Below are 25333 nucleotides of genomic sequence, written 5' to 3'. Positions count from 1 at the left end.
GTTAATTCATTCCGTCGATTCGGAGTCACAATGGCGTTTTATTTCACATCTCCTAGCGCGCTTGTTCTGCGGCCACATCTCCAGATAGTTAGAAAACTCCCCCGGGATACCGAGTCCCACAGTAATGGAAGCAACAGCGCATTCATATCTGTCCAAATCATTGCCACCATTGTGTTCAACTCGCACGGCTTCGGATCTACCACGACATTTCCACCCTGTATGCCAGCTTCTCCGTATTGTTCGACATAAAACGTCCGGCTATTCGCCAAATAACCGACGAACTCTCCGTAGCACGCTATCCTTCTCGGGGTCGTAAGGGTGATCTTTACTCGGGATCTCGAGGACTGTGGGAAACGCTTGAGTGTAGGTATCGATCCGGTTCCGTATCCTATCGGCAACCTGCACAGCGCGAGTCTCAGTGTCAGTATCAACTCTCAGCCAGACCGGACAGCCGCACAATATCCAGAGACAAGCGTCCATATGAGGATAGACTGACATGTTGGTTGATCAAGACTATCCCAATGTCTTTCCTTTCCGTTGTAAAGTTTTCAAAGGCTGCCTCGATCGCCGAATTGTCCGTCTTGGCATCTACCACGAGAAAGTTCTTTTGGTTGTCTGGGGGCGCCGTGACGTGCTGTGAACACAGGTGTTAGTCCAGGGAAGAGAGTGTGGAGGAGTGAAGCCGCTGCGACGTACGCCAATGCCTGCTAGGAGAAGCCCGGTGACAGAGTCCTAATCAAAACACATTAGCATAAGTCGTCACGCCCACATCGCTGGAGCAGTAACTTACTTCGTCCCCGATGACGGCCAGAAACTGTCTGTCACGGAAGTCTGCTTGTGACGCCATGTTGGCTGGCGGGGTTGGGTGGTTGGCAAGGCGATTGACGAATATCCAGTAAATAGAGAGAACACCGAAGGACCCTGCTATTTATCCAGCGCTTTGGGACTAACCGGCCTGGGCACCGTTAACTGTTCGGCGTAGAGCGTCGCCGCTTGGTTTGTGATAGTTCTGAGGGTCCGCAAGGTCACAGCAACCGTCTGGGACTGAGAGCAAGTGAACCGCCAACGAGTAGCAAGCGGCGTGCGGTCTTCCGACCGAGCTGCGACCAACAGGCGGGCTTGGCCAGAGGCACGGCGAGACCCACCGGAAATAATGGGGCATTTCGGCCCCACCCACATCTTCCGCCCTTGTCGAATCCCATGTTTGCTAATCCCTGCTTGCCGCTTCCGGCAACTGCTTGGCCCTCCCGGCACGTCTTTTTGTCAAAGCCCACGCGCTCTGCTGAATCCGCGAGCATCAACATCAACTCTACACACCACCATCCACGATCAGCTCAAGTTACTGCGTAGCCATGGCATCGCGGCCGCAACGGCTCGTGAGGCGCCGGCCTCTCTCGGAGAGGATTCGCACGCTGTTGAACCCTATGGACTTCTACCTCTGGCTGTCTGAAGAAATACAAACCTTCGACTGGGACTCCAAAACGTTCGGCACTCGTTTTGGATTGGCAGCTAACTTTGTTTTCCTAATCGCGAGAGCAAACGCCGGCACGACACACAATGCGGTGGATGATGTGTTTGGTGACGCGCCTGCCAGCGGCTGGTTCACTCTTGTGGTAAGCCTGAGCTCCCGAGATTCTTCACTTTTTTTCCTTAGGATCGTCACCGAAAGACACCACTGACCAAGCGAACAATCCCCACAGGCCAACTTCCTCCAATGGGTACTGATTTCGTTCTCAATTTTGAACGCATTTTTCACTATAACGCGGACACGACACTACCGACTGTTCGAACGGAATGTGGAAGGGGACGAACTCGGCACCCCTTCGGCGCAGCGCGTTCGCGTCGACGTACCCCCCGCCTCATCAACGCCCTTGCGACTCATTCGTGAGGTCTTGATGCCCGAAACCGCCGAGCAACGAGCACACCCCGACAGGACCCGGGATGTGTGGGAGGTGAAGATATGGGACCCTTACCCGGCGACGTTGCGCCTGTTCTGCCTCTTCAGCCCGGGTCATGTCCTCATCCACATGCTCTTCCTCCCCCTGCCAAACCTCGACCCCCGCCCGAGCGTCACGGTGTTCAAGTGTTTCCTCCTACAAATTATACTGTCGGTGCAGCTTCTGGTCATGCACTCCCGCTTTTCCCAGCAGAGCAAAGACACAGCTCTTATCCAGAAGGAAGTCATGCATGAATACGACGTCAAATACGTACAACCTCGGCTGCACCCCGTAGTTCGCGAAGTTTCGACGCAGGTGTCGATCAATGATGGGAGGATTGATGAGGAGGAGGTCAGAGTCGGCACACCAGCAACGCTGATTCAAAGGTCTTTCCAAACACACCCGAACCCAAGCTATGCGCGATATGTCGATCCAGATGGGGATCGGTCCAGTAACTCCATGTCGCCGCAGATCCAGTCGTCGATGCCTGTCAACCCATTTACCCCTTTGGCCAAACCTAGGACCTCGGTGCCACCGTCGTTTGCTGCTCAGGTACAGCAGCAACGACAGTCACCGGTTCGCAGGAGCCTTCCCCCAGGCGCGTCTCTAGGCGTAAATGGATCACCATCGACACCTTCCTCCCTCTCCAGACCCACTACCGTTTCAACGGGTACGTCTACCGGCACAAACCACAACCAGCTATCTGGCCCCGGTTACGGCGGTAGCCTCGGTGCGTACAGCCATATGAACTCACCGCTGAAGAAGGCGATCAGTCTTGGTGATATGAATGGCGGGTATCAGTCACCACGAAACAATCGTGAAATGGCTGCGCTTGAGCAACGCGAGTTGGCCGGGCACATGGTGCGCCAGAGTAGTCCGCTCAAAGACTATCACCGTGTTGCAACGGGTGCTCCATCGCCGGATCGAGACCTGGACCAAAACCCGACACGGCCACTGAGCTCAGCAGCATATCTTCATTCTCCCGAGAAGTTAGCCAGGGCGAGGGCGAGTAGATGGACACAGGAACGGTTCCCCACGAGGAGGTTGTGAAATACCCTCGGTTGCGGAATGTGATACTTTGTACGTTTAGAGGATGGGGCTGGCAATGGCCGTTGGACAGGCGGTATTGTTTTCGTGTTTTATCATTCCCGGGCGTTTTGGGGCAAAGAGGGGCTGGGCGTTAAGCAATTTAATTTATTCTCTTTCAAGCTCATCGTTATTCTTGACATTTTCTCTTTCTAGCGCATGTTTCAACACCCACTTCGTCCTCGGGCCGCATGGCCCAGCTACTGGAAATCTGATACTTGGGGTGGTGCTCTGGTGACTTTGGAAATAAGGTACGAGGTAGGACACCAAGGCGATGGACACAATACGATTAGGTCAACTTCCTTGCAGAAATTGTGCTCGCTGACACTTCCCCAGGAGCATCTTGTGCCAGATAGCTTAGGGGTGGCCCATGGTTCCTTCCATCTAAGATAGAGGTCGTGGGCGTCCTCAACTTACAGCCCGGCTAGGTAGTGCCTTCCTCGTCCGAATGCGGTTCCTTTTCCAACGAAGGTCAGGTCCATATGTACCTACTCAACACCCGGCAGCCCAGGTGCCTAGCTTACCTACCTAGCTTACTTAGGTGCCTGGCCTGTCTAGAGGCGGTCAGATTGATTGTCTAAGCGCCATGCTACTGTACTTCTTTTCGATGGATCCCGATCTTTGATCCCTCGTTGCCTCCGCCAAACCCCCACAACTCACACCCATCCCATGAAAAGGGCTAAGGACGCCCGTACAGCATGGCCCCCTCACCTCTCCGGAGCCCGAGGCAGGGGGAGGCTGTACCTCTTTCCCCTCGGCGGCAGAATCGCACCCCAAGCAACCCGTCAAGGTCATCGGCTCGCCGCCTTGAGAGGGCGTCTACAGCCTTGGAAGGTACCAAGCGAAAGAATCTTTCAAAGTCTGTAACCGAGTTCTTTACCAAGCTACGACCCAGCATGCGCCCAGAGCGGGGCGGGACGGCTCGGCCGACTTTAGACGATGCTTGGGAGGACCAGTCACCGGAAACCGTACCAGGGCAGAAACAAACCTTCCGAGAGAAAAGGTCAAACTCGCTGAATCGGTTTGACCCGGACAGCATACCCCCAAATCTCTGGAACACGCCCCTCACGCCGCCTCGAAGGGCAGATTCCGTTAAGGCTCGGAGTAGAACGCCAGCGAAGACCCAAACCAGATTGCAGCCCAGCTCTCCACGCAGAAGTCAGGGCTCTCCGTCTTGCCGGCGCCCATTCCTTGTGGATGTCAACCGTCCTTCGCATTACTCAAGCTCAGACGAAGACTATCTCCCTTTTCGACCCAGCTCCCACAAGGATGACAATAGTCCTTCTGGGAACCGTGTACCGAGTCTCCGGAAACCTGGACCCGGCAGTGCGGAGCGCAGCCCGTTTCATGAAAAGCTCGCTATCCGCCGGGAGCGACACACGCTTATTTCCAGTGGTGATTTCCTCGGCGTTACCGGCGTGAACCCCTATACCGGGACGCCCGATATCATCACGCCACCCACTAGTTCGGATGATGCTGTCGTTACGTCGTCTAGCTCACGCAGTTCCGCTCAGCCTGCGCTCGCCCGGCCACGCCAGGAAAGCCACGACCGCAGTCTTGATCGTGCGTGGCAGATAGGCGATCGTTCGCGCGGTACGGCAGATAAGAACCAGAGGCGGCTGATGAGAGAAGAAGAACGAATGTATCGGGCCGAACAAAGAAAGAATGAGATACGCGATGTTCTAGCGAAGAGAGGGGTACGATGGCGAAAGGAAGAAGGCGGATGGAGCTCAGTGGTTGAACCAAGCTTAAGTCCAATAATCCAATCCCCACTAGGAAGCGGAAAGTCATCAGCTCAAAGTGACGCATTATCCCCGGATCCCAAGAGACACGAGTCTTTTTTAGGACTGGCGGCGGTGGCAGAAACGGTGAACGGCCGTTGCCGCCGCCGCCGATATGGAGAAGTGAAGAGCAAGACCAACTTCCTGGTCATACAGATACAGAAATATGCACGGCCGGAGTACATGAGGGCAAGAAAGGAGAACAGAGTGGCAGAAAGAGATCAGTCTCCTTTCAGAAAATTGACAGCCATGCTCTATCTTCCCCCATTTATTCCCAACCGCGCGGTCTCCCTTCACCAGGAAGTGGGTCGCCCCTCAATACATACGCTGCAATGGACCTCAAGCAACCTCATGAATATCCATATGGACGATCAGAAAATACCAGGTCATCCCAAGTTCCAGCAAGTGTCTCACGACCGAGTGCAAATGTTGGACGACCCGGAACCAGGGGAGGTATGGAAGGACAGTCAACCCAGCGAATTAGCCACCCTGGACGATCTGAGAGATATGGTACCGGCAGCAGACTCGAAGAGGGCCGTCTGTGGCCAGGACCCGGAGTTCCCATATGCTTACACACACACCATCATCACTACTGGATCCGAACTCGGTCAGTCTCGCCGCCACGACGCCGCCCATCCCTTCGGCGCGATTCTAGACGAGTCAGAAGGTCGTCTGAATCCGGAAGCCTTGATTCCGAGGATAGTCTCACCGACAATATTACCCCGATTCTCGGCCATGACGACCAAACACGGTTATTCAGACCAGTTGGTTTCCCCCAGCATGACCAGACAGAGCGGCTTGCGGAGGTCGAGCAGCTAGGGTCCGCAGACGACGATACCAACCTCAGGTCAGAACGAGATGAAGAAACGCGGCCCGCAGGAAAGTCCTACCCCCCTTCTGCATCTCGGGCATGGACCACACAGCGATACTACTTCTCGGCCGCCAGACCATGGGAGACCAACCCCAAAGATAGACCAGCCACACCCATCGGCAGTGTCGGGCGACGAAAATCAGTTGCCAGCACAAAATCAAGATTGGACGATGAAAAAGACCATGCGTCAGGAGAGCGAGGCCGGCCTACACAACGCACCACCCACACCCCCACGCAGCTCCAAACTCCCTGCGACCCGATCTCACCAATCCCAATCTCCTTTGGCGATGACAATGATGCCACCAAGCGAGCACGAAGATGTGACCAAAGCGGCATGCGGCGCCGCGAGGGCAGCCTTTGTACAGCACGGCGATGCCTCTCAGGGGCCACTGTTGATGGCAACAACAATAGCCCGAATGAAAGGGCCGATATCGGCGTTCAACCACAACAAGCCAGGTCGCCATCCCCAGGCAGCGGGTACGAGACCATAGGGAGCGAACCGGAGACAGGGAGTGTCGGTCAGGCGGTTTGTGAAACCAAACGAAGAAAGTCGGGTTGGGTGGGGGCTGAGCCCGGAGGGGAAACAGAGCGAGAAGGGCAGCCAGATGGAGTTGACGACGGGAGTGGAAATGAGCCGGGGGAAAGGAAAGCAGAGCAAGTTACTTCCTCCCATGGGCAACAGCAACACCCTGAACAACCTTCGGGACTTGCCCATCAGCCAGTGGATCCGGAACGTGCTGGTGGCGCTGACAAGGATAACAAGCGCCTACTGGCAGATGGTCAGGCCAGTGTTTGACAGTACCTCGGAAATCCGGAAACGGCTGGATAGGGGAGTCCGGACGGCATCCCTTAGCGATATCTTGAGATGTGTGTTAGCAATCGCTTTTGCTTTTCTGGCGGCTGTAGTTGTGATTTGGGTGCTTAGGGCGGTTGTTTGGACTGTAGGAGTGCTGAGGAATGTTGGGTGGGTGTTGGGTGTCGTGGTGGGTTTATGAAATGGGGTGGAATGAGGTCCAAAGTTGTCTCTCCCTGTAAGCATGTTACTAGGGCTTCAGCAAGAGTCGTTATGGGCCGTGGAAGACGAAGGTCGATCACTTTATTCTTGGCTTCGGTTGTATCATTATGCCGAGGAGAAAAGTAAAAGCTGGTTACGGTAGATACAGTCCCCCTTTCCGCAACGCGTCGCGTTCTAAAGTTTTTGGACTTTGAACTACGAACACTCATTGAAACTAACACATTGATAATTAGACCACACGTACCTCTTAAACAAGCGCTGAGCCACACCATCATGAACGTTTTCTGTTTTTTAGATTGTGTTGAAACCGTTACGCATACGCATACCCCTGGCCAAAGCTAGAAACCAAATGGTAAGGTGGTGCAAAGAACCTCTTCACTCTAGAGACGTGTAGTGCCAAGGCCATGGCTTAGGTTGTTGTCAGGGGCTTCCCGTGTTTGTTATTGTCCCAGTCATGGTGGACGTGTGAAGTGATAATCAGCCGACTCTATATACTACTGCCGGCCGCCATACCAAGGACAAAATACGAGGAGGACGTAGCTCTAAGAAATTTTGAAAGCCTGGAGGTTATAAGCCTGAATCCTGATGATACATCAAGTGTTAACGTCACCAATATGGAAGCTAGAGTGACACGAGTGAGGAGGGATGTATCGCAGCTATCGTGTGCTGCTACTAACTGAAACTCCACCAACTTGCGGTCAAGGTTGAGAGGAAATGTTAGCAGACCGTAGCGGCGAAAGTAAACATAATGTAGTTGTTAATTGGGGCAAATTTTATGCAAATGTCTTTGTTTTTTCGTTTATCCTCCATTCTGTTCTTCTTGGACTCTGTTTTTCTTGGACCTCAATCCCCGAATGTATCTTTTCATGTCAAATTTGGTCGAATGGAAGCTCATGTTGTTACGTGTTGATGCGGAGACGACCAGAAACAGAACCCATTTCCTGATGGGTCGCAGCGGATCAGTGAAACTTCTGATCGGCCGGGATCTAATTATCGATATCGGCCCTCTCCACCAAATGCCGGGCCCCGCGACGGCCAACCAGCAAAATTGTGAAAAAGTACATGAAGCCCAGAAATAAATGTAAGTGCGAAGTCCCTGCCCACCGATCCTAAAATACGGAGCTGGAAGGGAGCTGGAGGAGCGAACCCGAGGTTTCATCGGGCCGATGGCGATATCAATTTCATGTACCGGTCGTCCAATGGCCCTCAACTAGAATCCCAATCGACGTTGGACCTTTCGAAAGGAATAGCTCTCGATGCAACAACGGTTGTTGAAGCCGGTGGCAGTTGGTTCTTCGGGTGGGAGCGGCTTGCTCTCACACACAACCCGAAACATTGATCGTCCTCACCCCCATGGCTTGGCACCTCCAGTGTGAGAAGTGGCGTGAATCCAAGATTCCGAATCCGGTGTGTTCAAGACAGGCGCCAAAGCTAAGGACTTCTTCGATTGGCGGTCGCGCCGAGATCTTGAACAACGCGCGCGAATTTCTCTTTGCCGGGGGAGGGGCCAGGGGCTCACCGGGTCAGACGGTCAGACGTGACAGTACTGGGTTAAGCCGAAGGAGATGGTGGTTGTACCGTGCAAGGTAGAGAACAAAAGGTGGTGATGAAGTGCTATGTAAGCTTGAATCGCCGTTGCACAAGGCATCCCTACCCAGGAGCCTCCTCGTTCTACTCTTCTTCAGAGCCGAGCTCCTTGACCAGACAATTGTGACGGTGACTAACCTCCTAGATGCGCATAAGCATCTTGTCGCTCAAGATGCGCTCTAAGTCGGTTGATCCATCCGAAGCAATATTATATATACAAGATCTCCCCCTTACGAAGCTCTGGTAAATGGCAGAACTAATACCACTTACTTGAAGAATACGGCCAATACGCATATGGACATCAAGTATGTCCGAGTCAGGCCGTTGGACCTTAGCATCTTCCTGGGGAAGGACGACAGAACCGGGCACCATATGTACCACATAGAATGAAGAATCATTCAAGATCTCCATATGGTATTTATGTTCCTATTCAAATATATTAACGGTATCTTTTGAATTATATAAAAATAACATACCTCGTTTGTAGCCTTGAATACAAATGCAAACCGACCAAACTGTTCGTGAAGTGCCGAGGCTAGTGTTATTGCATTGCCCGGCTGGTTGATTGTATCGGCCCCGATCTTGTTCTTTAGGGCTGGGAAGTAACGGTATAGTGCCCACCATACCGTTGAACGGTTCTTAGTTTGCGTTGCATTCCTACCGTCGAGATTGCTAAGCGCGAACGGGAGGATATGTGCACATTCGGTTGTAACGCTCGTGCCTTTACGTTTTTCCGGAGACATGCTGGAAAAGGCTTCCTCGTCAATGAGTCCCGAGATGACGCATCGATTTGCGTCCCTACTAAGGCACTCTTTCTTAAGGGACCTCTGCCCTGTTCGGCTCGACCCTTCAATCTGGGTCATGGCCAATTCGATTTCGAACGCTGCCGACTTGTTGGGTGAAGGTGTAACTGGGGGCTGTTTACCACCAGCAGCAGCCACTATAATAAAGCGTTAGTATATAGTAAGCAGGCTTATATAGTGTTAACATACTAGGCTTTAGAAGCGCGTCAGTGAGGAAATTGCGTAGTTGGCGCAGCTGACGGGGGTCCGTGGCAAAGATGTAGATCTCGGATTGTAACGTTGCTAGACCTTGGCCCGATAGATTATCGACAAATGCCCTTAGTACTTTGGCAGTATCGTCGCTAGCATGGATTGGCTGGTAATCGTTGAGGATATCGTTGACGACATCAGTGGTAGTTTTCTGGACGATCGGACTTGCAGGCAGAGATGAAAGAGCCGAGGATGACGACGATTCAGATTGGCCCGGGTACGGCGTGATTTCTGGTAACCCCGCCAGTGGATTGTCATCCCATAAGAATGACATGTCAAATGCGCGTGCAATGAAGAAACCGGAGCGCTGTTTCAAAAGAAATCTTCTAATTGCGCCAAGCTTACATAGGAGTGTAGGCTCTAATCGGTTCCGTGTGGTGATAGTGTGGTTCTGGTGTTGAGTTGGTGGGGAGGGGGGTAAAATTAGAAAAGAAGGGTTGCACCAAAAGCGCCCAGGACACATTGGTTGGTGCAATGCAGAAGGGAGAAATCCATGCAACCGGTGGGCGAAGAAGCGAGCCCACCGCGGGGCATGTTCTTGGCTCCCGGCCCCACAAAACCCTGGCCTCCCGGCTCCGAACACAGAAGCTAGCCAATGGAAGCTGACCATTTGACAATCACAGGTGCCACCCCGCATTCCGTGAACCGGAGCCCGGTGCAGTGCTCCGAATATCGGCGTTCTCCAACATCACCGAGTTGGAGAGCGCGCGCCCATTCGAGGCCCTTTATCTGTTATAAGTGGAAAGAGCTACCGCATCATCGGACGGCTTCTGAGTGGACTCCCGTCATTCCTCAGGCTTTTCTTCCTATTTCAATCCTCCCCGCGCGTTTCTTTGCCACAGCCTCAACTGCATGGAAAGAACGCCGAAGCCACTGAAAATCAACGCCGCTATCTCATATTTCTTCGCTTACTTTCTAGAGCTCAATCTAGCCGTCTACTAAATTTTTTTTCACTCCTCACGTAACGTGTCGAAGGGGCTTTCAAGTTGTTGAGGCTTGAAATACCAGCCAAATTCATACCGAAACGAGGTGATTTGTTGTTTGCCTTCCAGTGCACTTGTCAAAATGCCGGCCGCCGAGAAGGCACCCCAAACCCTCTACGATAAGGTCTTTCAGGCCCATATTGTCGACGAGAAGCTCGACGGCACCATCCTTCTTTACATCGACCGCCATTTAGTGCACGAAGTCACGTCACCAGTGCGTACACTATCTGTAACTTTTTGCAAATATTAACATCGCTAACCCAACAAAGCAAGCCTTCGAGGGTCTCGAAGTCGCCGGCCGGAAGGTTAGGCGACCGGACTGCACCCTAGCCACTACCGACCACGTAAGTGGCACCTAATCCTTTTTACCTTTTGAAGCATGGTGTGATGTTTTGCTGACGCTCTCTACCTAGAATGTACCCACGACGTCGAGAAAAGCTCTCAAGGACATCGCGAGCTTCATCCAAGAAGACGATTCGAGGACACAATGTGTGACCCTTGAGGAGAACGTGAAGAAGTTCGGCATCACATACTTTGGTCTCAGTGACAAGCGCCAGGGCATCGTACACGTTATTGGTCCTGAGCAAGGTTTCACTCTTCCCGGCACCACCGTGGTCTGTGGTGACAGCCACACTTCCACCCATGGAGCGTTCGGTGCTCTTGCCTTTGGTATAGGTACCAGTGAGGTTGAGCACGTGCTTGCCACCCAGTGCCTCATCACCAAGCGCAGCAAGAATATGAGGATACAAGTCGACGGCGAGCTCGCCCCCGGTGTCAGCTCTAAGGATGTGGTCCTCCACGCCATTGGCAAGATCGGCACCGCCGGTGGTACTGGCGCTGTTATCGAGTTCTGCGGTTCCGTCATTCGTTCCCTTAGCATCGAGGCCCGCATGTCCATCTGCAACATGTCCATTGAGGGCGGTGCCCGTGCTGGTATGGTTGCCCCCGACGATATCACCTTCGAGTACCTCAAGGGCAAGCCGTTAGCTCCAAAATACGGAAGTGAGGAGTGGAATCGCGCCGTTGCCTACTGGAAGTCACTGCGCTCTGACCCGGACGCCAAGTACGATATCGACGTCTTCATTGATGCCAAGGATATCATCCCCACCGTTACCTGGGGCACCAGCCCCGAGGACGTCGTACCCATCACTGGCGTTGTACCGGACCCCGACACGTTTGCCACCGAGGGCAAGAAGGCCGCGGGCCGCCGCATGTTGGAATACATGGGCCTGGTGCCCGGGACCCCCTTGGAGGAGGTAGTGGTTGACAAGGTTTTCATTGGTTCGTGCACAAACTCGAGAATTGAGGACCTGCGTGCCGCTGCCGCGGTGGTCAAGGGCAAGAGGATAGCTTCCAATATCAAGCGAGCCTTGATCGTGCCCGGGTCCGGTCTCGTCAAGGACCAGGCGGAAGCGGAAGGCCTCGACAAGGTCTTTACTGATGCCGGATTCGAGTGGAGAGAGGCTGGGTGCAGCATGTGCCTGGGTATGAATCCCGATATCCTCGCGCCCAAGGAGAGGTGCGCCAGCACGAGCAACCGCAACTTTGAGGGTCGCCAGGGTGCTCAAGGCCGTACACATCTCATGTCTCCCGTCATGGCCGCCGCGGCCGCCATCGTCGGCAAGCTTGCCGATGTCCGGAAGATCTCGCAGTTCAACGGCAGCCCGCACATCGAAGCCTCGGTAGAACCCACACCTACAGCTTCCGGGAAGGCTCACCCCGATGAGCGCATTGAGTCCGACGATCACGAGAAGGAAGCTTTGGCCGACCAGCCTGAAGACTCGTCCCCACAGGTCAATACTTCGGTCACTCGTAGCGGCGGTGGTGTCTCCGCGGGTCTTCCCAAGTTTACTGTGCTCAAGGGGATCGCAGCGCCGATGGAAAAGGCCAACATCGACACCGATGCAATCATCCCCAAGCAGTTCCTCAAGACCATCAAGCGCACAGGTCTTGGCTCAGCTCTCTTCTATGAGATGCGTTACAGCGCGCCGGGCGTGGAGAACCCAGATTTCGTTCTTAACCGCGAGCCATTCCGGTCCGCCAAGATCATTGTCTGCACGGGGGCTAACTTTGGTTGCGGTTCCTCGCGCGAGCACGCACCGTGGGCGCTCAACGACTTCGGTGTCAAGAGCGTCATCGCGCCGTCATTTGCCGACATTTTTTTCAACAACTCCTTCAAGAACGGCATGCTCATGATTCCCATTCAGAGCAAGGAGGACATCGAGCGCGTCCACGCCGAGGCAGTTGCCGGGCGGGAGGTTGAGATCGATTTGCCAAATCAGCTGATCAAGGATGCCGATGGCAACACGCTGTGCTCCTTTGACGTCGAAGAATTCCGCAAGCACTGCCTAGTCAACGGGCTCGACGACATCGGCCTGACGATGCAACTGGAAGACAAGATTTCCGACTTTGAGCAAAAGATGTCGCGCGAGACCCCATGGCTGGATGGTTCTGGCTATCTCAAGCGTAAGGGTGTGGGCGGCAAGCTGGCTGTCAAGGCCGCGCCGGTGCCCAAGACGAACCGTGGGGACGTCAAGACGGAACCGCTGGAGTGGTAATCTGGTTTAGGAAAGGGATATATACGTGATGATGGTGGCAGGTGACAGGTTGCAGGGTGGGAGAGACCTGCTACGATACCTAGGATGGCCATGCCTGTATTTTGCGATGAGTTGTTTTGCACCTGCATAGTTGCAGAATCGATGGAGGTTTTAATCTCCTGCTATCTTGCGGAGAACGATGCATGACGAAGATAGTGGCTCAATAAAGCACATTATCACCCCTTCAACATATCCTTGTTCCATGACCTACTGATAACTCGTATTCTATCTACTCTTCACCTAATTACCCCAACAACCAATGCAAATACAAAGTGTATGTAGTGTATCCACTGACCACTGCGCGACCAAAAGGAACGGAAAGAAAGAAGTTAAGACATAGAGATACATCGCCATATCCCTTTGGCTAGTAAATACCGTGCTTGTGACTTATTTCGTTAGTTTCAAAATCCTTGAGGACGCTGTAAAAGTATTGAAGGCCCTTTAGACAGCAACATTCGCCTAGATGTACACAACTTTCAAGATTCTATTACCCCTGGTTCACCATGCGGGCTGGGTCATAGATGAGCAGATACCCCATCCCATGTAAGCCCTTTTCTCATTCCCACCAAAAGCTCACACTAAAACTCACACGCAACCCCCTGACATAATGCCACCATCCAACCGGTATGTACAAAACCTCCCCTTCGTCCAGGATACAGTCCCAAAACTCAACCTTCTTGAATTCCTCCTCCTCATTTGAAGTCTTGTCACTCCCATGTTTATCTTCCTCCCCGTTCCTATTACCCCCCAAGCCACCGCGATCATGATCGTCGTCGTCGTCATCATCATCATCATCCCCAACGGGCGGCACATCCCAACCCTCCACCACCCCAACATCCCACGCGCTCGTATTCCCCATCTCCACCCCGCCTTCTTTGCCGCGTGCTCGCATCGTTTTTGCAGCAGTTTCTAGCCATGATTCGGCCGGCTTGTTCTTCTTCTCATCACTCGCGTTTGCGGTCCCGGCAACGCTGCTGCTGCTGCTGCTGTTGTTGTTGGGATGGGTGGTGTCTGTGCCAGCCCAGGGCGCGTACAGCCGCACATACTTGCGTCCGACAACTTGAGCGAGCAGGTTGTGGAAGGGGTCGGTGTGCAGCGGGGTGATGGTGCCGGCGGGACCGAGCCAGGCGTTGAGGTGGGGGAAGCTCCCTTCGTCGTCTTCTTCTTTGCCGTTGTAGTCATGGGCGGTTTGGGGAAGAAGTGCGGTTGATGATGATGATGATGATGATGATGAGGGAAGAGGAAGTGGTAGTGGGCTGGTATAGCAGAGCTCTGGGATGAGGATATCCCGCGCGAGGGCAGGGAGATGGGAAAGGAGAGGGTGCTGCGCGAGGTAACCCGTCTTGCTATTATTCCCACCATTCCCACCCCTGCCACCTTCCTTCAAATCACCGGACCTGATGCCTCCCGACCCCCCTCCCCCGGCGGCGGCCTCCTCACCAACCACATATCTCTCCAAAAACTCTCCAAACGGGACAATCTGCTGCCCCCACCCATCATCCACATAACTCCGGCCCAGCTCAATAGGCACGAGCCGGCGGCCGCCAAACGTGCGTGAGAGGAGGTACGCTGGTTTTCGCCACGGGCGGGTGGTTAGGGCCGGCCAGTCGGTGAGTAGGCCGGTGATGATGAGCGGGAGTGGGCCGAGTGGGCCGGGCTCTCGCGTGTCGAGGTAGGTTTGGAAGTCTTCGAAGGAGATGTCGTGGACGCGGCGGATGGGGCGGGTGACGGGGGGTGTGAAGGGTTCGTGGGTGGAAAAGGAGGGGGTGGGTTCGTTTTGGATGGGGGGTACTGGTTGATTGCTGGTGGGTGAGATTTTGATTCGTTTTGGTTCTCGTTCGGTTGAGGTTGGTGTTGTTGTTGTGGTGTGGGATGTTGGTGGCGAGTTCAACCAGATCTCCTCGAGTAAAGCAAAAGCTCTATCGATCCACCTCCTGCCTCGTGCTTCGCCGGCTGCCCCGGCGAGTATGATAGCCAGGTCTAGCGTCTTGACCATCTCATCTAGGTGTTTCCCCGTTTCCGACCCAGTTTCGGAAACGTCCAGAGCCGGCCATGATAAATAGAGCAATCCAAACTTGAGAATGCTCGCATCGGTATACAACTGTCGCCAGCACACCGGCAGTTCGCTAAATAGATAAGCGTAGAACTTGGCGTAGGATTCTGAGATGAGATCGTCCAGACGTTTGAGCAACAGCGTTCTTGTTTTCTCCCGGTCAGGGTTACTAGTCCCGGGAGATTCTTGTTGAGAGGGGTTGGTTTGATACAGCTTCAATAGTTGGGAGGCTTGCCAATGGAGGAGCTGAATAAGAGGCTCACTACAGCCTGCTAAGCTTGGGGATGACGATTGTGATGAGGCGTCGTCATGGGTTCTTGAGAGCGTGGCACACTCGGCGACAATCTGTTCCGCGGCTGAGAGACATTGTGCCCTGAGTTGCTCGTGGGGTTGTATCATTTTTGCGGTAGGGATGGTACTGAATCAAAGAAACAGAACCTGCATGAAGTTATCCTGGGTAGAATCCGAGTTTCGACTTCCCATGTATTTTTGTTCGAGAAGCTCCAAGCATTGTAGCCTTCGTCTCATCAAAGCGTACCTTCAATGGAACTCGAAATTGATAAACTTAGGAACTCCAGATAGCCCAAGGACGGGAAAATTGGGGGTAGCTCCACCTCCAACGGCAGTGGCTTTCGGTGAGACCTGAGCTGCGAGCCAGCCGTGGTTGCCTCTGCCCATTGGCCTTGAAACTTAGGCCCCCACCTCTATTAGCGACCGGAATCGCATCACTCCCCATTCCCCAACTCCCCTCCCCGCCTGGCGTCCACCATGGAAACCCTCTGTAATTCGTGTGTTGGGGTCGGCTATGCCGTTTCTTATTAGCTCCTAATCTAGCTTACAATGAGGCCCAAACATCTTCTGCGTAACCCTCCAGCTCTTGAACACTCAAGACAAAGTCTCCCTCTCCAGGGCCTGGATCTCGAAGGAACAAGAGCCTAAACCCCAATACCAATGCACCGCTAGTGACATTGTACGATACCGGGTCGGTAGTGAGATCCTTTGTGATCGTGATGATCTGCTGCAGGATAGGCTGAACGGCCGCAGCGTATCGCGTCGTCATGGCTCCAGGACGAGTACTCCTTGCTTCCTCCTCCCACTTCTCCAGGATAATAGTGCGGCGAGCATGCTCGAACTTGGCAAGAAGAATGATTTTAACTTGGTGATCTGACGTTGCGAACCACTACCGCATATCGTTACGCAGCCCGTTTAAAGACTCAGAGAAACCCGCGTCAATGACAAGGGTTGGCCAGGCACCTTTGGTAGCACGGTCCGGTTTTGGACCGCCAGTCGAGTCACCCTCACCGCCATCTCCTCTAGGATGGTCTTGCTGTGCTGGACGTGTAGCGGGACCAATTGTTTTCCAATCGTGTTCTCTACCACTTCTGACAAGTTGTGCATAAAACCTCATATAAATCCCGAGATGAAGTGTGTCGTGGACGTCGGTCGGGATTGTGATAAGAAGGAGCTGGCGATTGCTATGGTAGCGACGGAAACGGAACTTGCGGCGTTGCTTCTCTCGCTCACGCTCGATTTCGGTAAAATTGCTAGGAGAGACGTCTAAATAATTAGTGTAGCTACTAACTAGTTATATAGAATTAAGAGGGTAATACTATACGTGTAACGGCAAGGAAATCCCCAGTAGCGCAATCGATCGTGCCGAAAAGATCTTGCACGTTTGTGAAGTGGATTGTCGGGAGATCGTCATCTTGTTTTGAGTCTACCGAAGTAGGCCTGGTAGACGCCAGGGAAGCTGAAAGCGATGGAGACTCCGCTGACCTTGATGCAATCGACGCCATGGTTTGGCAATCTAGCACATGGATGGTTACGCCACGCACGAGCAGCAGCAAATCCAACAAGTCTAGCCGAAACCTGCTCCTGGTGGCCACTTGCAGGGTAGAAGGAGGCAATGAAGGAAAGTTCTCCGGTTGGATGAAAACTTCGTTAGGGGGCCTCAAAGCTAGTGTAACCCATGATGCCACAGGCAACCTCATAGAGGTGGAGTTGAAAATTTTGTGGGGCTACCCACGACAGCGGGATATTTACGGATGCGTACAGGCCTCGAACTTCCACTGCGACTTACATAACTGGCCGACCTTGCCGCTGCGACCTAGCTGATTTCAACACCATCTTGATGGGCTTTATTTCCCTCGCTCGCGTACTCTTTCTTTACGGTCAAATATAACGCCACCGGCACTCTCTCCCCTCACCCACCTATCTAGGAAACCTACCTCGCTCAGTGACTTTTCAGCACCTGAGATGGCTCCTCTGCAGCCCCCGAAGCCGGGCGACAGAGGAATCTGTCTTGGTCAAAGCCCAACATTACCGTCCCGTCAGCCCGAACAACATCGGCCCAGCCGTCCACCATGGGGGGGGGCCTCCAAATCTCCCAAAAAGCTCGTCACAACGCAGCAATGAAACCGGCATAATGTCTTTTAAATGATTCCATTCAATTGGTGACATCGATGGGACAGTACACTACCTTTCGCACCCGTCTGAGCTCTCCACTCCATGAATGTATGCAACTAAATCTGCTCATCTCCGTAGCGGATGTCTTCCGTGATTGGGGTTGGTAATGTAGGTATCAAGAGTCATGCGCAGTCCAAAAGCCCACGTCATGAACCCCTCCGGCGATAACATACATAGGTATCCCGTTCGCAGGCGGCAGAACTATCGGCCCATTTCCCCCGGCCGGCGTCATGCATGCATGTAATTAGGCGACATGGAAGCGAACCCGAGCAAACCTTTCCAATCCTTCGGGCCGCGGCGGACGGGTGGGCTGGGCATGCTTGTCTTCTATTATCCCTTGCATTCGCTTATTCCCCCTCCCAGACAGCGCGGGCGGAGCAGATCAAGATATGTCAATCATAACTGCTGCTGTGTTGATTCGAAAGTGGTGTAAACCAATGATGCGCCCCAGGTGCCCCTTTCCCATTCCCCTCTTATCACTGATTCCGCTTTGCCCATTCAGCTGTCCGGCTCTGGGCAACCGCTTGTTCTCATCGCAGGTATATGAGGCATATGAAACCCCAAGGCGCCATATAATCAAATCAGCGCGGTGTGGTCGTCCTGCAATGCAGCGTATCCGTAGAGAATGCGCATCCCGCCTCTCCAGGCAGCCACAGCAGCGAACGCAGAGAACCTGCTCGAGCTAACTTACACTGCGCCGCTGCTGCACTGCAACGCTGAGTTCTGAGCCGACAGACGCATTGCATCGCGATATTTGATTCCAGGGTTCGTTCGTGTGTTGTATGCAAACGTGCATCTTGGTCTGCATGGTTTGCGCATGCGTGAGTGGTGGGTGTGGTTTGGTCCCGGGGACTTTCGGGGTCTTGAAGTGGTTGGCTGTGTAGGTTCGGGAGGATTTGTGGCTTGCTTGGGGGGAACGAACCGAGCCTGGGGGACGGATCCGGGGTGACGGTTCGAGGCGTTTCCGGGCCGTTGGATAACCGCTTCCTCGGGTGCGCTTTGTTTGCGTGTGTTTTTACACTGGGTGTTCTTGGTTCGTGGAGGTCACTCAACCGGTGTTGGGGCTAAGTTGAGTAGAGGACCACTCCTTTTTTTTGTATTGCTTTTCAAGCCGGCGGTTTTTGGGCCCAGACAATGTGAATCGGGTAGTAAGCATGGATACGTCGGTTAGAGGCCGACTGCGTAGCGTCCCGGACGAGGTCGGCGATGTCCTCCCTATCGAAGCCAGCTTCCACGAGAGGTCGCGCGGCCATAGCGGCAACAAAGTCGAGTAGGATTTCTCGGCAGTAGCCACCGATGACGCGGAGGTGCGGGTCTCGCGCCCATTCCCCGAAGGGCATGTGAAATACTTTGCGCTGGATGTTGACGAATCCGAGCTCCTCGAGAAGAGCGGGTAGGCGAGTCGGTACAAATAAGTCGAACCCGTACTTTTCGAGCAAAACGGGCTGTACCATTTGGTGGAACCTAATCATAGGATGGTCTGGGGGGATCGTGTCGTCGTCGGAGCGCAGGTCAGGGTAGAGATCCTGGATTTCAACCCATCCGCCTGGTTTGAGGTTGCTTTATCATGACAGATTAGAAGCTGAGCAGGCACTCCATAGAACTTCATATGTGAGGGAGGGGGACTCACCTAAAGATTCTCTTCATAAGCGCGGTGTTGTCCTTCAAGAAAGTGCTGACAAATCGAAGATGGGCAAAGTCAAAGTCGTTGGCGTGCATCCACTCGTCCTCAATGTCGTCGACGATGAAATCCACGTTGGGCGGAAGCCAATGTGGTTGAATGGGAGAGAGGTCTACTCCCGTCACGCGAGCACTTGGGAACTTTTCCGCAACTAGTACTCCAAGTCAGCCATCTGCCGGGTTCCAAACGGTTTCTCTTTCCTTATCCGCTCCGATCACCCACCTTCGATGGCCCACTCGCCGAAGCCCGTCCCTAAGTCGATAATCTTCTGGGGGTTGTCTCTGATGGGTGTCATGAACAACTTGCCGCCCAAAAGCTCCTTGAGCATGTTGTGTCGCAACGCTTCACGCTTGTACTCTTCCTCATCGTTGGGAACGGGGTATCTCCCGTAGCGGTACGCATGATATCGTCTGGAGCATGGTTTAGCATATTTTTTTTTTTTGCTTCAGATAACAACAAGACGGGACGGCGCAGCGCCCGGGGAAGCATACCGCCCATATTCCCATACATGTCCGCTCACACTCGAAGTGAGCGAGCCGAAGGTGGTCTCACCGTCGCTGGAGGCGTAGTCCGATGTGCCACCGGCTACCAGCTCGTCATCTTCCTCAAGAGGTTCGATGATATAGTTTTCCTCCATCCCGGGTGAGGCGCCGTCGTTGTCCTCCGGCATCTGCGGTCGAATGATCTTGGTAATTCGTCGTGACTCCCGGCGGCTAGAAGGGTTTTACTTGTGGCCCTGGACTGACTAGTATCGGCTTTCGGTCTTGGCGGTTCCTTCAAGAGAGTTGGTGACTCGGGCGGGTGCCGGAAGTTATTGCCGGAAGCATTTCCACCAAGGCTGGGCCAATTAAATAGCGGGGTGTTGACGACACGATGGGTTAGTGAGTTTTAGCTTCGGAGTGTTGGTGCAAAGAGATGAGTGGCAGGTGAACGAAGGAGGTGAAATATAGTGAGTGATCAGAACCAAGTCCAACAAAGTGAAAGTCGACAAGCGGGCCGCAGTCAAGTCGCTGGGTATCAAGTTGTCTAGGTGGCGAATACGAGGAACGAGAGAAAGAACTGAGCAGGTTCCACGTGGAGATAGATAGGTCTATCTAACGGGACTGACGGGAAAGTCAACAACAACTGGCAGAACGACTGGCAACAAGGGATGCCGCGTTTAGTTATATGCCCGTTGGACTGGCATAAAGCACAGAAGCGGGATCCAAGACGGGGGAGCCCCAGGGCCTCTAAGTCCAGAGGCGGATGGATGAGTTCGTGCCAAGTCATGGTAAGAGGGAGTGGGCCGGCAAATCCAGAGATCGGAAACAAGCTAAAGAAAGTACTGGGCATGCTGGGTTACCCCCAACCTCGCGTAAGACGGGGGAGGGATATGGGATCGAGAAGGGCTCTCACGCAACTCACGCACCCGATTCCCTGGCACACACCTTTGCGAAGCTTCATGGAACGAACCGCAACTGTTGGGGAAGTGGAGGTGGAGCAGTGGATATCCCAGCTCGGCGGTCTTGGGGGGGCAAACAGCCAATCAAGCATGGCCACCTGCGGAATGGATCGTACATAGTAATCAAGGACCACTGGGACGGTGGGCTCAGTGGTCAGCGAAAACTGTGCAGAGTTGGGAAAAGCATCTTGGGCTGCAGCAAAACAAACACCATGGCAGTGACCCGGCCAAACGGATGAATGCAGGTCCAAGGCAGGACACCGCCTCAGTTCTCACTCGGAAGCGGGTTTTGTGGGGGAAGGCGTTCGGTGAATGTGGATGAGTGGGAAGCTCGACCACAGCGCCGGGACGCGGAGTTGATTCCGAGTTCCGACCAACAAGCTTGAGGTCGGTTGTCGCCGGAACCAGACCGTCGGGATCCGGTCTTGACTGTTGGGTCCAAGTGACACAAGGCAGGCCTTGATACGTTCTCGCATTGGTTTAACGCACTCCGTGGTTCATAGTCGCTGACTTGGATGCTTTTTCGTGAACCGCGCTAAAGATGGAGATATTGGAATGGAAGTTGGATTTCCATGACTTGGTCTTCCCGTTCTAGCCGGGGTGAGGAGAGAGGGTTTGGTGGGCTTGGTGAGCTTGGATGCAACGCTGCACGGGTGTGCCTTCATGCCTTTCAATGCGAGAATAACCACCCCAGCATCGGGTAAAGCCCACCTGGCGTTGTCTCCAGACAAGATGGTGCCATTCCATTGAAGCGACGGTCCAGGGACAAGACGAGAAAGAAGGCCAAATTCGGCCACTGAAAGCGAGGGAAAGCAGTGGGAGACGAAGGCGTCGGGCCCGAGGAGGGCGATGCTTGGACGGGAGACTGGCAACCGGAGTCTGGCTTTGAATGATTCAGTCCAGCGTCCCAGTGCTGCGTTGCTCGTGTCAGAATTGGGAGGTGGGCTTGCAGCGGCAGACCCAGCTCCGGGTTGCGCCTGCGGATACAACTCTGGTTCAGCGCCAGTATCACCCAACCAGAGACCGCAGGAAGAGCGGTCAGGCGAGTGAATCTGGCCGTGTAGCCGAGCAACTAGGGACAGAATCAGGAAATTTTGTGGCTTGTATGAGTGCGTTGGCTTGTGGAAGGGGTCGGTTCATGGAGGTGTCAGTCATGGTGGAAAGAAGAGCCGGGAGGAGCCAGACGCGAAGCGCTCAAGGGCATTCTGAGTTGGTCCGTGCGACAGGAGTGGACAATGGCCCCACACCGCGTTGATTTCACAGTGCCCAGCGTGATTGCTGACGGTGTGTTCCGCCCCACGTCGCGTCTCGAAAGCGCGTCTTTACAGCCATGGCGTGTCTTGGGTGTTAGTCTCCATTTCCGCAAACAACTCGGATCGACTAGAACCACCCTAAACGGCCGATTTTGTTCGTTGTTGAACATTCGATTTTTTGCCCAGGATCTACCTTCTTGTCCTTGTAGGGCATAAGAACCGAATTGGCCAGACTTTTATGCCCTCACGCGACCTCAATTCACTTGTCTCAGAGAACTACGAACACAGGCCGAGGCAACGCGTTCTCACCAACTTCATTCGACGATCCTCTATTTTCAAAGGCATCACATTCCCAGTGACACAGCACGACCACACCCCAAATCCTTGAGCCGCCTCTCATGCACGCCCCGTCGACACATACTCACGTATAACGAGAGTTGCGTGAGAAAGGAACAACAAACGAACGCACGCAAAGCTTTGTTTCCTCGTCTCCCGTGCCGACCGACACGCGCCATGTTTCTTCCGCGCTCCCTCCTCTCCAAGCTCTACCTCCACCTCCAAAGCACCCGCCATCCGCTCTCGCCACCGGTACTCGTACTCGTTGCTCTCGAGCCTGACGCGCTATGTGCCTGCCGCATCCTGACCCGCCTCTTCAAGCATGACTACATCCCGCATAAAATCCAGCCGGTCGCAGGCTACGCCGACCTCGAGCGTGCCGGGCGGGAATTGGTCGGGCCGATGACCGAGTCCCGCGGCGGCCCGGGAGGCGTGGTGGTCTGTCTTGGGGTTGGGGGGATGGCAGACATCGGGACGCTGTTTGGACTGGAGAGTGAGGATGAGGAGGAAAATGCCGTGGCCGGGGTAAATCATAACAGCTTTGGCGGGGTCGAGGTATGGGTGGTGGATGCGCATCGGCCGTGGAATTTGGGGAATGTGTTTGCTGGGTTTCCTTTAGAACAGGAAACAGAGGTCGCCACAACGTTAGTGGCCAGAACGCCAGCAGGTATTACCGGGGGACGTATCGAGAGGGCATACCGGCCGGGAAAAGGTGGAATTGTGGTCTTTGACGACGGTGACATTGAGGACGAGCTTGAGAAAGAGAAGGAGGCGTATTTGGCGCTGGTGGATATGCCAGACGTCGAGGATGACGGTGAAGATTTGGGGGACAGCGAGGACGACGACGACGATGACGACGAAAGTGACATTCAGGAGCCGCCGGTTGCGAAACCACGGGCTGGACAGAAGCGAAAATCGTGGGATTTCCTGGACGAGGACAGCGAAGAGGAAGATGACCGTCCGAAGCAGAAGCGACGCAGCAATTCGGTTTGTACCACTAACCGGCGTCTGCTTTTTTGCGTGACCTGCTAACCTTGATAGTCTACTCCCATCCCGGAATCACCTCAACGACCTGCCCAGCGCGGCCTTATTTCACTGAGGGATGATGCGGTTTTTTCTAGTGACGGCTTGGAGCCCCCAAGCGCCGCTCAACCCTTGCGGGCACCGTCAGCACGGACACTCCGACGAAAACTCCTCCGTCTACGACGCAAGCACGAAGCCGTGTTGCGGGACTACTACCGTTTGGGCGCGTCATACTCGGAACCCGTTTCTTCCATGATGTACTCTCTTGCCTCCGAACTCGGTCGCGAAGACAACGATTTGCTTTGGATGGCCATCGTCGGTGTTACATCCATGGAGCTATACGGCCGTTCCTCGGCTGGTGTCGCAGTCCCGGTCCGCGGCTCAGAAACACGCGCACCTACCGGGTGGATGGGGATGCGTGGTGCCAGGATACGACAGCTCCTGCGTGATGAAGTGAGGCGTCTGAACCCACCAGAAGTCGGGAACGGCCGGGTTTTGCCAGAGAACTCAGGCATCATCCCAACCACAGCACGTAGCCCCGAAGACACGAGCATCCGCCTATCGCCGGAGCCGAAGTTCCTTCTTATCAGACACTGGAGTCTCTACGACAGCATGCTTCACTCGCCTTACCTGTTCTCCCGCCTCAAGACGTGGAGTGAGACCGGCCTCAAGCGACTACACAAACTGCTCGCCAAGATGGGCGTCAGCCTCGTCCAATGCAAGCAGAGCTATGCGCATATGGACATGATGCTCAAGCGGGAATTACGCACCAAGCTTCTCAAATACGCCTCCCTGTACAACCTCGACGAGCTTGTTCCCACCATCGACACAGACGGCAAGGACCGCGGGGGAGCCAAAGATGGATGGGGCTTTGTCCGCAGCTGGGGCTGGCGCGCCACACTCAGCGCACAGGACGTAGGTGTCGTCATCGGCGCCCTCCTCGAAGTCGGCAAGAACACGACTGCCTCTTCCTCTGACCCCAACGGCCCCTCTACTCAATCCCAAGACTTCGCCGCCGCCGCAGCGTCCGTTGAACCCATGAGCGAGGAATGGCTCCCGCGCTTCTGGGAAGCCTACGATGCACTGGAAGACATCGAAGCGCTCAAAGCCGGCCTCCCGACCGCGCAGTTCCTCCACAAGGCCATTTTCACCACCGGCACCACAATCCTCAAGAAGAAGCAAATCTCCCATTTGCGCGCATTCCGCATGTGTGTCGTCAAGGATGCTCCCGATTCGACGCTGTTCCACCACCCTGGCGCGCTGACCAAACTGGCGCTGTGGATCGGCGAAGCGCTCGCCGAACAGGAACGTGAAGCGGCCGGTGGCCGGTTGGCCCAGGGCGGACGCGGCACGCCCCTCGTCGTGGCTAGTCTGGACGAAAAGCGCGGGGTGTACGTCGTCGTTGGCACGGGAGGCGGTGGTGGGCCGGATACGGCGTTTGGGGACCGGGAAGCGGCGAAAAGGCGGACGAAGGAGAAGGAAGAGAAAACGAAGCAGAAAGAGGAGGCGAAGCGGGTCAAGGAGAAACTGAAGGAGGAGAAACGCGAGGCAAGGAGGCGGTTGCGGGAGGAGAATGGGGGGGGACCGGACGAGGAAGATGAAGAGGAGGAGGAAGACGACACGGAGAGTGAGGACGATAGTGACGATGATAGCGATGCAGACGATGACGATCACGAGGCTGATGCTACGCGGGATAGGGGGTATGGGCTGAACCGGTTTGGGACTGCGTTCCAGGACGTGGTGGGGGAGACGAATGCACGTGTACGCATCGACAGCTTTGAGCACTGTGTCGTGGAGGTCAAGAAGGAGGACTTAGGCGGGTTTTTGGAGAGCTTGAGTATGAAGGTTGTTGTGGGGTGAGCTCGAGGGGTGTATGTCGCTCGGGTCTGGCTTTTTATCTCGCTCGCTCTCTCTCTCTCTCTATCTCGCTTTCTGTCTGGCTATTTGGACCGAGGCAGGCGGTGTAGATGGGGAACTGGCGGTCTGGGGATGGTGAGTTCGGCCAGTCGGTTGGTCAGGTCAGGTCAGGTCAAGTCAAGTCAAGTCAGGTTGGGCACAGCAAGGACATGGTTTCTCTTTCTTCCCTTTCGTGTTTTGTCGTTGCTACTGGCATTTTGGTTTGTCTTTCTTATCGCAAGCACGGCCGTCATCATCATATCCCCCAACTTGTT

The 25333-nt window shown here is 54.4% G+C and overlaps 8 protein-coding genes across 8 annotated transcripts; 3 read left to right on the top strand and 5 right to left on the bottom strand.

The window, feature by feature from the left end:
* Positions 1 to 258: 258 nt before the first annotated feature.
* On the bottom strand, positions 259 to 847 carry C8A04DRAFT_35382 (ATPase, V1 complex, subunit F; the record flags this gene model as incomplete). The annotated part of the gene is made up of 4 exons (XM_062783150.1): positions 259 to 399; positions 497 to 634; positions 697 to 732; positions 791 to 847. The coding sequence occupies 4 exons, from the start codon at positions 845 to 847 to the stop codon at positions 259 to 261; spliced, it is 372 nt and encodes a 123-aa protein (XP_062639181.1).
* A 505-nt stretch (positions 848 to 1352) lies between these two features.
* C8A04DRAFT_26288 (uncharacterized protein) lies at positions 1353 to 2987 on the top strand (the record flags this gene model as incomplete). The annotated part of the gene is made up of 2 exons (XM_062779877.1): positions 1353 to 1613; positions 1701 to 2987. 2 exons carry the CDS (start codon positions 1353 to 1355, stop codon positions 2985 to 2987), a joined length of 1548 nt encoding a protein of 515 aa, XP_062639180.1.
* Positions 2988 to 8418: 5431 nt separating this feature from the next.
* On the bottom strand, positions 8419 to 9603 carry C8A04DRAFT_10219 (uncharacterized protein; the record flags this gene model as incomplete). Its single annotated transcript, XM_062776505.1, has 3 exons — positions 8419 to 8703; positions 8754 to 9217; positions 9270 to 9603. The coding sequence occupies 3 exons, from the start codon at positions 9601 to 9603 to the stop codon at positions 8419 to 8421; spliced, it is 1083 nt and encodes a 360-aa protein (XP_062639179.1).
* Positions 9604 to 10394: 791 nt separating this feature from the next.
* On the top strand, positions 10395 to 12870 carry C8A04DRAFT_26286 (uncharacterized protein; the record flags this gene model as incomplete). The annotated part of the gene is made up of 3 exons (XM_062779876.1): positions 10395 to 10526; positions 10582 to 10656; positions 10726 to 12870. The coding sequence occupies 3 exons, from the start codon at positions 10395 to 10397 to the stop codon at positions 12868 to 12870; spliced, it is 2352 nt and encodes a 783-aa protein (XP_062639178.1).
* Positions 12871 to 13465: 595 nt separating this feature from the next.
* On the bottom strand, positions 13466 to 15361 carry C8A04DRAFT_35378 (uncharacterized protein; the record flags this gene model as incomplete). Its single annotated transcript, XM_062783149.1, has 1 exon — positions 13466 to 15361. The coding sequence occupies one exon, from the start codon at positions 15359 to 15361 to the stop codon at positions 13466 to 13468; it is 1896 nt and encodes a 631-aa protein (XP_062639177.1).
* A 436-nt stretch (positions 15362 to 15797) lies between these two features.
* On the bottom strand, positions 15798 to 16758 carry C8A04DRAFT_35377 (uncharacterized protein; the record flags this gene model as incomplete). The annotated part of the gene is made up of 3 exons (XM_062783148.1): positions 15798 to 16126; positions 16160 to 16519; positions 16578 to 16758. 3 exons carry the CDS (start codon positions 16756 to 16758, stop codon positions 15798 to 15800), a joined length of 870 nt encoding a protein of 289 aa, XP_062639176.1.
* Positions 16759 to 18534: 1776 nt separating this feature from the next.
* C8A04DRAFT_10255 (S-adenosyl-L-methionine-dependent methyltransferase) lies at positions 18535 to 19746 on the bottom strand (the record flags this gene model as incomplete). Its single annotated transcript, XM_062776514.1, has 4 exons — positions 18535 to 18988; positions 19059 to 19260; positions 19332 to 19519; positions 19601 to 19746. The coding sequence occupies 4 exons, from the start codon at positions 19744 to 19746 to the stop codon at positions 18535 to 18537; spliced, it is 990 nt and encodes a 329-aa protein (XP_062639175.1).
* A 2570-nt stretch (positions 19747 to 22316) lies between these two features.
* On the top strand, positions 22317 to 25022 carry C8A04DRAFT_10220 (putative cell division control protein 45; the record flags this gene model as incomplete). The annotated part of the gene is made up of 2 exons (XM_062776506.1): positions 22317 to 23126; positions 23181 to 25022. 2 exons carry the CDS (start codon positions 22317 to 22319, stop codon positions 25020 to 25022), a joined length of 2652 nt encoding a protein of 883 aa, XP_062639174.1.
* Between the last annotated feature and the right edge of the window lie 311 nt (positions 25023 to 25333).

The sequence above is a fragment of the Dichotomopilus funicola genome, assembly GCF_033296635.1.
Source record: "Dichotomopilus funicola strain CBS 141.50 unplaced genomic scaffold C8A04scaffold_12, whole genome shotgun sequence".
Taxonomy (NCBI): domain Eukaryota; kingdom Fungi; phylum Ascomycota; class Sordariomycetes; order Sordariales; family Chaetomiaceae; genus Dichotomopilus; species Dichotomopilus funicola.
Note: the sequence above shows the minus strand (reverse complement) of the source record. Positions and strands in the feature narration are given on the sequence as shown.